At 34.8% G+C, this 17,826-nt stretch overlaps 1 protein-coding gene across 1 annotated transcript in view; it reads right to left on the bottom strand.

Annotated features, from left to right (window-relative positions):
- The window catches only part of Tenm1 (teneurin transmembrane protein 1), a 784,186-nt gene that overhangs the window by 263,517 nt on the left and 502,843 nt on the right, over nt 1-17,826 (bottom strand). Inside the window, exons 9-13 of the mRNA XM_005401273.2 lie at nt 14,136-14,335; nt 12,549-12,759; nt 5,465-5,566; nt 3,884-4,078; nt 350-550 (exon numbers count right to left, since the gene is read on the bottom strand). Coding sequence (XP_005401330.1) covers nt 350-550; nt 3,884-4,078; nt 5,465-5,566; nt 12,549-12,759; nt 14,136-14,335 — 909 coding nt within the window. The remainder of the gene's footprint in view (nt 1-349; nt 551-3,883; nt 4,079-5,464; nt 5,567-12,548; nt 12,760-14,135; nt 14,336-17,826) is intronic.

The raw sequence follows: 17,826 nt of genomic DNA, 5'->3' as shown, positions 1-17,826 counted from the left end.
AAAATGCCCTATTATTCAAATCGTAAGACACAGTGATTAGAAATAGTTTGCATATAACTGGTAGTGGAAGACTTGGGATTTAGTAAAACAATTATAGGAGAATATAAAATGAGAACAAACCTTCAAAAACACAGAGTTGTCACAAAGAAAAAATAAGGGGAGCATAAAGAACAGGTAATAGAATGTTGTCAATGAAAACACAGTGAAATTCTAAACTAGGAATTATCTGGAAGGCTCTTAGGACTCGTGAAAGCATATGCATCAGATTCTAAGAAGCACTACCTTAAACGAAGCATCACTTAGAACTTAGGAGTAGTAAGAGAAAGAGAAGGAAATAACTCCAATATACCTGTTGAGCAGTCTGATCCTGTCCACTTGGGATCACAACTGCATACTCCAGCATCCAGAAGAAAAGTCCCATGTCCTGAGCATTGTTCTTGACATATGGGAAGTGGAGTTTCACAGTTTACTCCTCCCCAGCCAGTAGAACAGTGACATTCTCCTTTTACACAGATGCCATGGCTGGAACACATTGGGTCCAAGCAGTCCTCTGAAAGCCCAAAAAGGGGGAGAGGTAAGGTTAATAAGAATAGGTGCTGGCTGATGAAATTGAGATATTCACATTGATTTCCTAGTATTATACCATTAATGCTGTTTTAATTAAGCAATAAAATGACTCATGCAGACATTGTGTTCAAACCAGAAGATTATTAACACTAAAAAATATGTTGAGTTTCATAAAAGTTGCAACCTAAATTTAGGATAAGAAAACCACGCATATGCTCTGTGAAACTGTGAGCAGTGTGCAGTACCCCCACACAAATGGGTGGGTAGATCAGTGTGTGCCTTCAATAGGAATTCCTCAGCTTTGCAAAAAAGCCCAAGAACTTTTGTTAAAGAATTTCTTATCCTTTTTGAAATTGAAATCATAGTTTTATTTGATGTGTCTAGAGGACTTTACATAAAAAATTTAAGTTTGGATTATTTTCAGTTATTGAGTTGAGGTGACCTTTGTTGCATGAAGAAATAAACAATAACAACGTGTTGCAATCTTTCAGTTATTCCTTAGAAGTACTGAAAATATAACATTTCAAACAATTTAAAATCGCTTTTCTTTATGGTTCTCCTCTCAGGACACTGTGACACAGTTTTCAATGTTGTAGAGTATCAGAGACCAAATTTCAATTGTCTCTGAGTTCATGATTTAGAATTTTTTCCTGTATATTCAGCCAATGTGTAAATTATTTTAAAGGTAGGTTCCTATGCTTACCTTAAGGGAAAATTGTCTTGTGCTTTTACTGAGTAAATATTCTATGGGAAATGGGAAGTTTGACTTCCAAATAGCTACCCTTCCTTTACAAAGGAGATGAGACTAAAATAACTTATATTTTAAGCAAAACAAGAAAGACACAAAAAGAGAAGTCCTGCACACTCTCACTCATTTATGGAATCCAGCAAGCCAAACTTATAGAAGAAGATAGTGGAATCATGGGCTCTAGAGATAGAATTGGTCGGGTAGAAGATGGCAGAGAGAAAATCAGTAAGGGGCACCGTGACAATAGTGGCAGTGGAGAGGTCACTCCTGGTTCTTTTTCATTAGAGTAGGGCAGTTATAGGCCTAAACCTCTTAGAATGTATTTCAAAATGATTAAAAAGGTATGAAAATCCCAACACATAAAAATGATTAATGGCTGAAGGTTTGAAATTGGTTATTACCTAAACTTGATTAATACATATTGATTATATAGATATATAATATAGATTTGAACAATAATTAATTAAAAATGAAAAGCACATAATGAGGATATATGCATTGGATTACTTTTGAAGCAATGGAAATAGACTGATACAACCTGCTTGCATTTGCAAGACTGGCCTAATTTTATGGTGTGGCTTGTGGCCATGGAACCAACTAAGTCTAATTAAGCACTATTATAATTAGCTTTTTGCCACTATAATTAGCCCAAGATCTAAAGGTCATTATCACAGTATTTTAATACCCGAGCTAACCAGCAAATATAAATACCCAAAGGTATATTTAATTTGATTCATCATTTGGAGGGAGAATGTATGAGGTGTAGAATCTTCTTAGAGTAATTCTATTTTGCTATACTCAAGCGAAACAACTTTAATAAACAAAGTAATGTTTGACTTAATATGACTCTTTTTCTTAAGAGGCCTAAAGATTTACATACTTATTATTTAAATATTTATTATAGTCACCTAAAGATTTATCCTGTAAGTCATACTTCATTTGGAGGCACAAAGTCATAAGGGCCAGTCACAGATGAAATGGGCTGGCTTTAAGAGAATAGGATGTTGTGGACACCAACAGAAACCAACTATACAGTTTAAGAGAAACTGCCGCTACTTGGCTCCAGCTGATTGCCACCGTGTAGCAGTGAGGGCACTGTGTCACCAGATTTTTTAGTGGTCAACAATGGTCAAAAATAGTAACTTTTATGTCAGTTTTTAAATTTTTAAATGTAGGCATCTAAGTTACTTGGAACAATAGCACCCCTATGTATGTGACTCAGAGAAAGCCCACCCATAGGCCTGCATTATCCTGTGAGTTCCTGGTCTGTGATGTTTGATTTAAAATACTTTCTCTATTGTATTTGAAAAGTTTATTTAGCCAAATATGGTGAAAAATCTTCCTTGCTATTCTGTCTATTCTACAAAATCTTCTAGTGATGGTAGAGAAAGCCAAGTTAAGGTAAATCCTTTTTCAGTATCTTAAAACATTTAAATTAGAAGGGTTCTGTGACTTTAGGGGATATGATTTTCACGACAAGTTGCAGATGTTGTGATAGACATTATTCTTTGGTAGCTGTGTGTGTCCCTAGGCAGCATCAGAATTTACATTTTAAGTATAAAATAGTTATTTTTCTTGAAAATATCATCATAGAAACCATTTGCAAAGGTAACAGGAATTCCAGTGGCTTCCATAGGCCCGATGCCATTCATTGGAACAGATAAAATCTTCACACCAAATTTCTGCTCTTGCTAATGGGAGGTGGAAAGCTAGTCTTGCTTGTTCATGGAGTGGAGTGATATTAAACCCTTTAGAATGCTGTGTAATAGTCTTAATGAACCATCTTTAAAAAGCAATTATAGTGCATTTTCAGAAACCTTTTCCCTGAACAACAGTTGTGATGAAACCATCTCCCATGGTAATTGTTTAATATTATTTCTGAAATCAGTCTTGTTTGAGGAATGTGGCATGAAAAAGGTCTGATTACTAGTAAACTTATTTTCCAATGTGTCTCTTTAAGTAATAAGACTACTGCCATTTAAAAATATTTTTATAAAGACTCCTTTGGGATGAATTTAATATGAAAGCACTGCTTTGAAACTCATTAGTGGTAAGTCTGCTTCCTTAGGCATAGAGGTCAAGTTTCAGCATGAGGTATGTAAAAATAAATAATATAAAGCAATAATAATAATGGTAATTACAAATCACTCCCAAGGAAAACATTTGCAGAATGGCTTCAAATGTGCATATGTCATTCCTTTTATTGCATTCTTTAAAGTAAGATGCAGCATAATACACACTCTAATAAAGAAAGTGTATGAATTAACAGCTAAAATTATTAATTTGGAAATTCTCAAATTATAAAACAGTACTAGAAATAAGGAGGAAAACAACATTTTTTTTACTGCTCTACCGGTGTCATAGATAAAGTCACATGGATAATATTGGGCACTGTCAGAAGAGGCAGGAGCTTTCCTGATTTCGGCCCCCAGCTCCATATACTAAGGACACACTGAGGACCTATTGTTTGCAAAGACCTCTTGCCTCTCTACTAGAAGCGCAGAATGACACCTTGGAAGATTCAGTGAGAAAAAAGCCCCAAGCAATAGATTAAAATGAAGCCCTGACCTTCCTCGCATATTTCTCCTTTATATCCTGGCACGCAGATGCAGACTCCCATGATACAGGTACCGTGGCCAAAACATGTTGGATCAATGCATTGCTCTTCTGGAACATCACACTCCGGCCCCTTCCAGCCATTCCGGCAGACGCAGTGTCCTTTTTCATATTCTCCATTCCCACCACACAGCACAGGGCATGAATCTGAAGGTTGGCAAATGAACTTTTAATGGTTTGATATGCTTTCAAAATCTCCTAACAGCAATTACCTATTGATTCTTGTAAGATATTTCAGGCAAGAAAGTGTACTATTTCTGTCTTAACTTTTATTAAATAGGTACATGTTCATGACAATAAACATAAATTTTTTTTTCTTGCAAAAGTGGGGTAAAGAGTAGCTACAAAGATAGTCTGATCCCACCATCCTCTTTTGATCCCATATATTGTTAATGTACCATTATTATTTTAAGCTAGATATTATCACTCTTTCAGGTTTTCTCTCTTATGGGTTTTCTTCCTTAAATAGGTGTATGTTACTTTTAGTAACCAATAACTGAAATCTAAACGATTAATAAATAGGGAGTTATTCAGATATTCATACAAAATATTATCTTTTAAAAGCCTTGTAACTAGATTTATACTGGACAGATGTCCACTTGTGTAACACATTGTGCAAAATTTTATTAGGGCATTTTTTCCCCTCTTTCTCATTGTTTGTCTCCCTATTAAAACTATGGGCTTTTTGAGGACAGAGCCTGTATCTTCTGCTTACTCACTTTTGAAGTACTTGCTGTACTTCTACTCCTATCCCCTACTCCTCATGTCCTTTCATGGTGCTGTGAATATAACACTTACTTTATAATTCTCTGTTGTGTGAAATTTCATCTCCAGAACCTGAGTGTCTTAGCAACCTGAGATGAAAGTATTAGCAGAAGGGAAACTTTAAGTTTTTCTTAATTGAAATGAACAGAAAGCATCTCTAAAATAATGACTAACAGCCTATGGGAAAAATGGTGTGATTCACCCAATGATTTTCAAGAATTAAATTCTAAGTAAGTCTAAGAAATAGTAAAGTTTGCTAAGTTTAACTTCTCACTTTTCAGTGTTTACTTTGTAGGTTACTTACCTATTTTGGTGATTATCCAATTCCTTCCAACTACACAGGTGTGTATAAGCACTTACTAACTTTGACCTTCTTAAAACTCAGTGTACCATGAATTAATTTGTGAAGAAAATATAAACATTGTATAGTGGCCAGATCAGACAATCTGAGCACAAACTCCTTTTTTATGTAACTTAGCTAAGTTACTTAAACTCTTTGAGGTTCTTTCTTTGCTCATAAAACAAAGATAAAACTCTAGCTATCTTACAGGTCTAGGCATTTTAGAGAGTCAGTATCAACAGAAAGAATGTAAAGTGTCTCGAACAGTGCCAGGTATAGTAAGTGTTCAGTTTTTGGTGGCAACTGTGGGACACACTGCTGTTGTTGCTACTTCTACTACTATTGTTATTCTTATTGTTATTACTAATTCTGGGTTCTAAAATGTCATCTATTTACTTATATCAGTCAGACTCACAGAACAGCATTACCTCTGGCACAGTCAGGTCCAAGGAATCCTGGGAAACAATGACAATGACCAGAAATACACTCTCCATTTCCATTGCAATTAGTGGAACAGTCATCCATTATTTCTGTTAATACAAAGGAAAAGAAAAAAAAATGTACAAACTTCCCATCCGTAGAGTCCTTATTTTTTTTTAAGTTGCAGAGACGACAGCCGTACCAGTCTTGCCCTCTGCTGTCTACAGCGTACTTACTGCTCAGAATCAGATGCCAAAGAATTCTTGAAGATGTCACATGCAGTAGAAGACTATTAAAAAAGCCCTGGAATTGCTGACATGGCTATTTAAGAGAACTAAAAACCAACTTCATCTATAAAGTGCATAAAGGGTCTAGATGAATTATATCATTAAGAGACATTCATGATATAGCTAAAAATATATGACGATTATAGGACATTTCCAAAAGTAAAACAAGTGAGAATGCAACCAGAAGACAAAAAAATTCTGTTTGTTTTTCAGACTTAGTATTCAGCAGATAAAGTTACTTCTTTAGCAATTTAAAATATTTAATCTACTATCTTGACAGCTTAAATATGATAATCAGTATTTCATTTCCATTAATATGTGACAATGGCAGGCTTTTAAAGTTAAGTGTTCATATTGAATTCACCACCACTAAAAGCATTAGGAGCTAAGTATTTTTGTTGAGCAATGCCTTCTTGACTGTAAATGCCTATCAGTTCTCTGCCACTAATTTCCTCTCAAGCCATCCTAAGAGAAGTTTTCCGGGGAATTGAGAAGGGTTCAAAGGTGTCCATAGGTAGTTTTAGTGACAAAAAGAAGTGCAGTATAGTAGGACATTAATAATTCTTTTAGTAACTTTTCTGAAAAAGTATAGTTTTACAAATGTTGGTCCTTGACAATATCTTTTAAAATGCAGTTTAAAATTATATGTTAAAGTATAATCATGGTCAACTTCTGTTTATGAACTATGATGGTTCCTAGGATTTACACTTGCAGGATTTTGTGTGTGTGCACACACCCATGTGTGTGCATGTGTGGGTGCATGTGTGTGTTTAATACTCTTTCCATACTCCTTTTTTTTTGTACTTGACCCTCTTGGACTAAGACTTTTATATTCTGGCTTATTAAACTCACACTTTTCTTATATACTTATTTTCTGTTTTAAATTCAAATTATCTGCTTCATCAAGTTTCACTTGGATAAGCTTCTTAAATTAGGAGAGATTCTAGGAGGTGGTCCCAGCATCTGTTATTGTGTGAAAGCGAAACTTTCTAATGAGCATTGGGAAATAGCATTTCTACAATTGTGTTCTGTGAACCTCGTCTATCATTATGCCCATCACATTATAGATGCCTGGAATGTAACTCCAGATCAACTTAATCCACCCCTAAGTGATATAGCCCAGTAATCTACATTTTAGCAAACACCATGGGTGTACCTGCAGATGCTCACCATATTCAAGTATTGAAAACCAATGCTTTAAAATAGTTGCGTTCCATGGTTAAAGAACTGGTGATCTGTATGATGGATCTCTGCCTTGGGAAGACTAAAGGCAAGAGAAAGAAAGTGGCATCTAGTCCATTGGAGGGAATCTTGGAAAGCTCAGAATGAATCCAGCGGTCGTGCACATAACCACTCTTGTATCAGTCAGTGGAGATTAATCTCAATCCTATATAAATACAGCAGATTGCCTTTCACAAATTCATAGTCTGTTCACGGATTATTTTGTTGAGAAACTGAACCAGATAAGCAAGTGACACATAAGATTAACTGAAATATAATTGGGCTGACCAGAATGTAACATGCAGGCAAGATCCAGGCTTTGTTAACTCATTAAAATATTAATTATTTTCATAACATCATTCATTTGAAAGATGATTATTAAAAGATATAGAGTCTTTTTTCATTCCATGATAGAAAATTTATTTCTTTTTCTACTTATCTATGTTTCTTATGCCAAGCAGTAGTAGTTGTTCTTATACATACATTTGGTGAATTATTTTTTGATGTATTTTTAAAATTTTTTTCTGGTATTGGAAATTGAACTCAGGACCTTGCACTTGCCAGGCAGGCAGTTGTTCCACTGAGTATATCCCCAGCTTCTATACATACATTTGGATATCCCTTGCCATTGATGGTTAATAGTAGGCATAGAAGAAACTTTTAAAGTAAATATAGTTGAAGATAGTTTCACAACAGAGCCCACTGACAATTTTATAGAAGCACCCATGTTGGAATGTAGCTATTATTATAAAATGTTAAATAAAGTTTGTTATCCAAATAAATGAAAAATCTACCTTTTTTCTTTCTTCATCTTTTATATTTTATGGAAAAATGGTAAAACAAAATTTCATAAAATACAAAGAGAATGACAATAAGTAATACATTGCATGTTGTTATCATAGTATAAGATATGGGCTTAAAAATTTATCCAGTCAATATTAGCTCAAACCTTCCTTTTCAATTAACCGAGGGACACGAAGAGTATAACGTGTATTTTTTCCCTTTTTCTTCTGTCCATTCCCTTTCCCCCATCCTAGTTCCTGTTCCTTTTGAACAAATTCTTCCCATTTCACTATATTACTGTACATTTTAGACCTTATTTACTCTTTCAGTTTCTCACACCAGGGAGACAATACACTGTTTACACATGTGAGTCTGACTGATTTCACTTACGAGAATGGTCTCAGGTTGAATCCATGTATCTATAAGTCTCAAGTTTATTCATCTTTATGGCTGAGTAGTACTCCACTGTATGAAAATGCTACATCTTTTTTATTGATTCCTTAGTTGATGGACATTTGGGTTGTTTCCAAGATTTAGCTACTATAAATTGTGCTGCTATAAACATGGTGCACATATATTGCTGTGGTAAGATATTTTTAATTCTTCTGAGAAAATACCCAGAAGGGGAATAGCTGGATCAAATGGGACCTCTAGTTTTGTGAGAAATCTCCACACTGATTTACACAGTAGCTGTACCAGTCTACACTCCCCCTAGCAGTGGAGAAGTGTTCCTTTTCCCCCCACCGTACCCTCCAACAACATTTGTTTTGGTTGATTTCTTGATGATAGCCATTCTTTCTGGGTGAAATGGAATCTCTGTGTTGTTTTAATTTGCATCTCTTGAATAACAAATCATGTTGAACATTTTTTCATGTTTATTTTCCATTTGTATTTCTTTATCTGAGAAGTGCATATTCATCTCAGATGCCCATTTTTGGATTGAGTCTTTGAATTGGGGATCTGATTTTTTCAATTCTTTATATGTAAGTATAAAGAAAAAGGATTTACATCATAGTATAATGATATATTTCTAGATGTAAGTACTTTTTCTGAGTAATAATTGGCTAAAAATATTTTTCCACTCTGTGGGTTGTTTTTTCACTCTGTTGGCAATTTCTTTTGATGTGCAAAAGCTTTTTAATAGGATGAGATCCCAGTTGTTGATTCTTTGAAGTACTTCCTGTGCAGTTTGGGTTTTGTTCATGAAGTCTCTGCCTACACCTATGTCTTCAAGATTTCTACCTACTTTCTCTTTAACTAAATTTAGTGTTTGTGTTTTAATATTTAGATCTTTGATCCAATTGGACTTCAGTTTAGTGTATGGTGATTGACATGCATCTTGTTTTAGCCTTCAGCATGCAGAGAGCCAGTTTTTCCAGAACCATTTATTAAAGAGGCTATCTTTCTTCCCCTGAACATGTTTGACTCTTTTGTCAAAGATAATGTGGCTGAGCATGTCTGTAGTTGTGTCTGCATCTTCTAAGCTGTTCCACTGATCCTCAGGTCTGTTTTTTGCCAGTACCTTGCTGATTTTATCACAGTAGCTTTGTAGTATAATTTCAAGTCAGGGACTATGATGTCTCCTGCCTTGCCTTTGTTGCCTAGAACTGCTTTAGCTATTCTAGGTCCCTTTTGTTTCCAAATGAATTTTAGGAATGTTTTCTCTAGTTCTATGAAGCATGCTAATGATATTTTGATCAAGATTGCATAGAATGCATATAACAATTTTGGGAGTATGGTCATTTTAACTATGCTGGATTTTCCTATACATGAGTAAGAGGTATCTTTCCACTTTCTAATATCCTCTTCTGTCTCCTTTTCCAGAGTATTGTACTTTTCAAGTTAGAGTTCTTTCACTTCCTTTGTAAGATTGATTCCTAAGTATTTCATTTTTTGGTTGTTGTTGTAAAGGGTGTTGTTTCTCTAATTTCTCTCTCAGTGAGTATGTTGTTTCTGTACAGGAATGCTACTGAAAATCTCTACATCTTATTAACTTATTGAAGAACTATTGCTGGGCCCACACTGCTACATAGAGCTTAACCCCAGCAATGCAAATGAGAAGACAGTAATGTTTTTTTGATATTGTCACCTCCACTGGGTATCACGGAGACCTTGGTATAGCTTAAGAACTCTAAGAGGAAGATTGTTTTAACAAGAAAACATTAATAACTGCTGATATAAAGAAAGCATTTTTCTATTTATGTTGGCTTTCACTAAGCTTTGTCTTCTATCTTTTGAATCTTATTTCAGAATCACTTCTAAGATTCCAGTTCCTTTGAGTCAAGAATGATTTTGTGGTTATATGTTTAAAATCCTGTTTGTATTCTGAAGTAGAAAGCTCCTTACTATTCACGTCCACACTGATGATAGGTTTTGCTTCTGGCAGGTTTTCTCATGGGAGAAATTAATGGTAATAAATAACCTTATAGAATGAATATAGTCTAAAGGGCATGTGCTTTGGATTCAGACATACTGGGTCTCAAATATCAATTTTACAACTTTCTGTCTGAGAGAACTTGCCAGACACTTTCCAAGTCTCTATTTCCTTCTTTTTCATGTAAGTGTTACTATACCTTAGTCATCAGGGTTGTGATGAGAATCCAGCAAACTAACTGTATGTAAAATATCCAGTGCAATGTTTGGGCAAGCTGGCACTCCCTAAGTAGAACATGGTATGTAACAAAGCAAACTGTCAGAGATTAGGGGTCAGTAGTAACTCTGCTTGTGATACCAGAAATATTACATACTAATATAGACCATTTAACATTTAATAAATGTAAATTATTAATTTTATTTTGATCCTTGTTAGTAGTAAATGAAATGTAGCTAGGATCAACTGATTCTAACATCATGAACTCGAAGAATTTAGCAGAAATTAATACAAACTTTACGGTTTAATTTTTTATTTATTTTTAATTTTTTGAGACTGTGTCTTGCTATGTAGTTTAGGCTGGACTTAAATTAACTATATACACCATCTTGGCCTCAAACTTGCAAGTATCCTCCTGCCCTCAGCCTCCTCAGTGCTGGGATTGCAGGCATGTGTCACCAAGTTAGGGAAACTTTACTTTTTAGGATGAAATATATAGGCTCTTTTTATGCTATGATAAACTTTAAACTCAAAAAAATTATTGGGGAGAATTTAGGGTAAGCATCTTATATGCCTTTGCTTGTTTGAGGAAATTTACTTGAATTTTCTTTGACTGAATAATAGGAGAGGCATTTCTGTTGGTTCTAATCTCAGAAGGACAACACAAAAACAAAAAAGGGGACTTGAATAAGCAAGAGGCAAATATATTGTTGCACATAAAACTGACAGCTTGACAACTGGATGATAGGAATTGGTTTTCAAAGGTTAGGTTCTTTGGGAGATGAAGTCAAGTACAGGAAAAAGCACCAAGCATATTTCCAGGACTATGATTTTTGAAGGATTAATAGCTTAGTTAGTAGTTTTAAATGGATGTGAGGGGTTAAAATAACAGGAAGAGAGAAAATCTCCACAAATATTTTATACATTATAATTTCTCTAATTACCTAGGAGAAACTCAACCTTTCCTAATTCACTGAAATTCATATTATCAAAACTGAGCTTTGATAGAAAAATATGAAAGGCCCATATATTGAACCTGCCATATTGAGTCTGTGCATAGCCAAATAATAACATAACATATTTTAGTTTCTAATTTATCAAGTAGGTTAGCTTCTGAAGATGTAATATGAGTGTAATTTTTCTCTAGGGGAAAAATCATCAGTGAAGTTTTATTACCTTTGTGATTACTTTAGAGGAAAGTTTTAATAATCTTATGGCTAGAATACCATTTTCTACTCACTCAAGGTCTTCAGCGTCAAGTAAAAATAGAACACCATTGTTAGAAAGAGCAGATGGTATATCTATTAACAGTCAACACATCTTCCTAAGCATATGGCCGAACAGGTTAGCTAAAGGATAAAGTGATGAGAGTTGTAGAGAAAACTGACATCTGTAAAGTATTTTCCCTTTTTTTAAAGACATGTGTTTTAGGAAAATTTACACAATGCAATACTGTGTCTATGTGTTGTTTACCCTCAGGACTTTAAAATTGCTAAAAAGCACAGGTTTATTCACACAAAGGGTCATGGGGAACAAATTTACCCAAACAAGTCAGAAGAATGAGATGTCTCCGACTAACTAGGGTGACAGTGAATAAGAATGTGTATAGGCATTGTATTTAAGAGGAAGGTGTTTTAAAAAGCCCCGAGCACAGTGAAAGAGCCATTGTGATGATTTTTCAAGTAAAAAATTCTGAAAGAAGGGCTTTGAATGACTCAAGTTATTATCCTTAATATTCGTCTCTAAATACTCTCATGTTGTATTTTGAAGCCTTAATGCTCCTGGAATCAGTTGTTCTAAAGAACTGTATTGCTGCCAGCCTTTTCTGTTTTAAAAGGTATTTATTTGCTTTTTCTTTTATAAAAGAACTTGAATTAGCAGAGCTTCTCTTGCTTATTTCCTTCTTCACTGAGGCTGATCATCTACGCTGACTAGGTAATAATATTACCCAGGGAATTATTCTCTTTGAAAACATGTAAAAAGGTACACAATAAGTGTCGTGGAGTAAGAGCAAATTATGGAGAATTTAAAAAATCTTATTCAACATGTAAATCACATCAATAATAACAAAACTTTTCTCATCAAGACCTATCCAGAAGAATGCATTAAGGTAGAATGAGGAATAAGCTTAAATAAAATCTGTATTGCTTTAATCACATATATCTTTCTAAAGTTTACTCTAAATTCAAAATAATAGCTGAGGCATCTTACCGATTGCTGTTGTTAACACAAACACTTGCTCCACCTTTTTTCCATCATTGTAAAATGCCATATACCAAGGGCCTTGGTCCATATACTCTATGAACCCTGTCTCCTGAAGGGAGGTTAAGATCAGGTTCCGAGGAGAGTGCTGGGAATCATCAGAGCCCTTGGAGTCTTGCTTGACAAGTTGTTTGCCATCCATAAGTTTTACAAAATCGAACTGGAAGATATACAAACACAAATTTGAACCACAACTCTTACTTCTGGATGATAATATCTCCAACTTCAATTGAGATATTGCATACTTTTTGCTTTGGAGATGGGCAAAGTGGAAGAGAAAGTTATTAATTCTTAAGTATATTTAAATTCAAAACCATATTAATTCTGAAGAAAACACCTCACTATATTTATAAATGTTATAAACCTTTCAGTTTCAGAATACGCTATTTTTCAGAGAAAAAAATAACAAAATAACAGCAGCAAAGACAGGAACAAAACAACACAGAAACAATAAAAATGATACAGGATTTCAAAACAAGATGATAGGAAATTAACCATTGTTAATTACATTATATATTGTTATCTTCAACAGAGTTGCTCAGATTAACAGAATATTCTAGTAACTGTTTAAAACAAAGAAAAAATCTTTAGCACTATACAAGAAAATCTTGGGGTTTTACATAGAAGATACTTAAAAACATATATTCTCCTGAGAAATGTTACCGTGACCTGTCTATAAATAAAAAAAATCACAGTTTTCAAAATGAATAAAAGAACAGTTGAATATTTCAGAATATTCATCATCTATTCATATTACCACCTTTTGGGTCACATACTTAAAATTTCAAATACTCTTCTTCTAACCATTGGACATAAGTGGCACATACTTCTTTCAATCTTTTCTGTAAATCAGTATGAGTGACATTCTGATTTCTTACCTATTCTATCTCAGAAGAGGAAATTTTAACTCTAGTCAAATCTGTGCAGAAAAAAGCAAGACCCAGATGTCTGATACTTTTTACTACTTCTTAGGTGGAGCCGGGCTCAAAATGGATTGGTGTTGGGGAGGAATAAGTAAAAGAATACAAGAGCGATGAGATGCCTACAGTGTAGGGCAGGATTATGTAAACTACATAGGTTTTAAATATTTGAGTGATTATTAGTTACAGCAAAGAGAAATTTCTACATCTAAAACAACCTGCCTTTTCTTACTTATGCTCCATCAAGCTGTGGTTGGTGTGCATTACTTCACTGACACAAGAGGGAAGGAGGTTTGGAACCAGTCAAGGGTGTGATGGCACAAAAGCTATGACAGGTGAGAGGGTTGCGATGCTCAGGATCACGCCAGAAAGCAGAGGTCATACTTAAAGACTATTTTCTTAAATTCTCCTTTGTGAATCGCATCTACTAAAGGCTATGCCCTTTGCCCCTATGCCACTTTTAATTAGTTTGAATATGATTATTCTATTGCTTTGTTACAAAGATGCTTTTGCCCTCAGGTAGTGACACCTACACACTTCACAGTTCATAACCTCTGAGGTGTTCAACCCAAAATCCTCAAAGAGGGTTCAAGAAAATACCGATAACATCAAATACCTGAGTGTGTGTAGGTGGGATGTTTCTTCTGCCATATATCCCCAGAAGAGAGTCCTTGGCTAAAGAAATATTGAACTTCAGATATACGGGATGGTGGATTGTGATCTGGAAACGCCAGAATAAGCCAGGTGGAATGGTTTGCATGACCTGTGCACCAATGTCAACTTCTCCAGTGTCAATTGCACGCCCCTTCTGAAGCACTGGTTTTGGAGATAGAGAAAATTGCATATCATATTAATCTTAATTTATAAAGGAATGTATTTTAGCTTCTCAAGAACAAATATATCAGAACAACTTGCACAGCTTTTTCTTCATGTCCACCACAGGTATTTTTCACAGCTTTTCCCAAATTAGGTAGCAACTAGGTAGCCTTCCATGACCAACCACTATGTCAGTGTCTCCCTTCTCTTAAACTGACTCCTATTACATTTACTTCATTCAATTTGAGTCATTTAAACCATTATTTATGAGTTCTTTCTTAATAATTACAAAAGGTACAAAAATGAGTGAGATACTGTTTTACTTTTGGCCATAAAGAGATTAGCAATTAACAGAGGAAGTAGGACAAGTACACAAATAACCATATCGCCAAGAAAATACATACTCTGGTTGTTCAAAGGAGGGAAAAGAGTTTCATGAAGAGATAGTCCTCCTCTCTATGTCATTGCCTTTTATTTCTCCTTAGCACTTATCACCATCTAACATACCATACATTTTACTTATTTATTTATTGTTCACCACTTGCTTCCCCAAGTAGAATGTAAATTCTGTGAAGGCATGGCTTGTGGCTGTGTGTTCACTGTTTTCTCTGTAGTACCTTGAAGCATGTAAGTGAATACAGGCAGACGATGTATGTGAACAATACATATTTATTTTATTACTAAATGAATGAATCACAAAAGTGTTATTATGGGACTTGACATTGAAGATAATCCTTAGAGGAGAAAGAGTATTTCAACTTTTCTTTACTTTCTTTTTTTTTTTTTTTATTTTAAGGATAAAAGGAGGGAAACATTAACAGACATACAACATTTTACAACATATCACAAGCACAATACAGACAATACAGAGTTACAAAGAAAGTGGTAGGGAATTAACAATGGTGGTTGTATTACATATTGATATCTTCAAAGTGGCTTCTCATGAAAACAGATATAGACATGCAATACTGGTCAACCAAAGACTCATTGACAGTTTCTTTCAGCATAGAAACAGCAGATAGAAGAACAACCATGTTATCTATCCTGTATATACATACATACAAAATTTCTCCTTCTTTCCCTTCTCTTTTCCCACATCCCAGAAGCCCTTTACTCTTCGGTGGTTTCCTATCATTTCACAGTGTCTATCATACCTCCGAGTTTAAATTAACTCTTTCAAGTTTTACACTAGTGACACAATGCGGTGCTTGCACATGTATGTTTGATTTATTTCACTTATGAGTATGGTCTCTAGTTGTGACCATTTAAATATAAAGGCCTCGAGTTTATCTTTCTTTACAGCTGAGTAATATTCCATTATATAAAAGTACCATAATTTTCTTATCCAATCCTCGGTGGATGGACATTTGGGTTGCTTCCACATTTTAGCAATTACAAATTGTGCAGGGTCTTGCTGTATAGTTCAGGCTGACCTTGAACTCACTATATAGCCCAGGCTGGCCTCAAACTGATGGCAGTCCTACTGTCTCAGCTTCCCAACTGCTAAGATTATAGGTGTGCGCAACAATGCCTGGCAGAAAGAGTATTTTAATAGAGCTGTTGGGAAAGGCATTAGAGCATGGAAAGGAAAGCTTGAATTAAAACAAAGAAGAGAGAAATTGTAAAGCTAATGTGTCGGATATATCTATATCTATCTATATCTATATCTATATCTCTCTATGCCTATAATATCTATATCTATTACCATATATATATATGCAGTTGGAAATAAATCTGGTGTAAAACAATGGCATCATATTCCATAGGGCCTTAAGGGCCAATCAAAAGAAATTTAGTAAATGATGGAAAGCCATTAAAGGTTTTTAAGAACAAGGAAGGGCTGACAATGTAGCCCTGGGTTTGATTCTCAGCAAGAAAGTTAGAAAGAAAAAAAGAAAGAGAGGGAGAGAGAAAAAAGGTCAGGGCAGAGTCTAGGAACATGAGACTAATGCTGAAGTAGAAGGTTGAATGAACAGAGCAAATACAAGCATGATAAAAAATTATAGAAAAATGATTCATGTGAAATGACATGAAGATTGAAATTCAGTGTGAGCCCAAACAACTTATGTACCAAAGTACATTTCAGGGAAAACTAATTTAGGTTAATGAAAAGAACAAAAAAGATATGGGAAACAATTCAAAGGATGATTCTAGGGCAGAGCTTCTCAAAATGCAACGTGTATAAGGAAGGAGTCTTGGTAAAATACAAACTGTGATTCAGTAGGTGTGAAATCCGACATTTCTTTAACTTCCCACACGATGCTCATGTTGCAGGGTCCACAGGCCACACCCTAACCAGCAACACTCTAGATAGAGGGTATTAGATGTCAAGGGTAAGAGAGGACCAACACTGAGCCCCGGTGACTTTGGGTGATTTGGACAGTGCTAATAGCAAATAGAAGAAACCCAGAAGGAGTTAGTTTGTGAGGGCAGATGTTGACTTTGGGCAGTCAGAGGTTTGTTATTTATTGTCATCTTTTCTAATTTTTTCTCATCTTCTAGCTTACTACATGTTTCTGGGGAATGCTGTGTTATCTGGCAGTGAGGACAGAAAAGATATAAAATGAAGAAAGAGAATCAATTTACCTTAATTTTAGGCAAGGAAGATTACACCTCAGGAGGGAAAGTTCAATTTGGCCTCATTTCAAGTCTTTGTATTTTTCAGCCTTCAACTCTGTCTCCACACCAAACAGTTTAAAAACACACATGGTCTCTGTCCTTTGTGCTCACCCGCTATAAAATTAACAGCCCATTAAGGAACACACCTGCAGTGACTTTATTCAGAGGCCAATGCCTTGGAGCTTTTAACTCCCTAAAATACCTCCATTATTGCTTTTTGTGTTAAGGCCAAGCGTAATAACTATTTTAAGAATGTTCACTGTTAACTGTTAATAATAGATTTCAAACACAATTTTGAACATAATTATGTATTACAGGACACATAATTCTGTGGATTTGACATTTATAATAAAACACGCCCTTTAAGATAATAAATGACCAACTGAAGACCTTTATTTTGTACTGAAAGTTACTTTTTCTCATGTGATACAGAGCAATTTGGTCTCTGAAGGGTTGATTATACACTTAACTCCTAAGGTTCTGGAACTGACAAATGTCTTCAATGACCATGTATATGTGGACACGTCTATTCTCAACATTCAATTGTATGGCTATATGTGTTTTCATGAGAAACTACATTGAAGATATCAATATGTAATACAATAAGCATTGTTAATTCCCTACCACTCTGTTTGTAACTCTGTAATGTCTGTACTGATCCTATGCTATTTTGTAAAATGTTGTCGGTCTGTTAGTATTTTCCTCCTTTTATTTCTAAAATAAAAAAACAAAAAACAAAAAACAAAAAAAAACCATTCAGTTTATTCAAATTCCATCTTCATTAGAGGCTTTTATCAATTGTTACAATGCATCCTTTGGTCACGCAAACTATATTATAAACGTAAAACAATTATTAACAGATGCTGTTTTGC

This window comes from Chinchilla lanigera, unplaced genomic scaffold, assembly GCF_000276665.1.
Source record: "Chinchilla lanigera isolate Chin_1 unplaced genomic scaffold, ChiLan1.0 scaffold00072, whole genome shotgun sequence".
NCBI lineage: Eukaryota > Metazoa > Chordata > Mammalia > Rodentia > Chinchillidae > Chinchilla > Chinchilla lanigera.
Note: the sequence above shows the minus strand (reverse complement) of the source record. Positions and strands in the feature narration are given on the sequence as shown.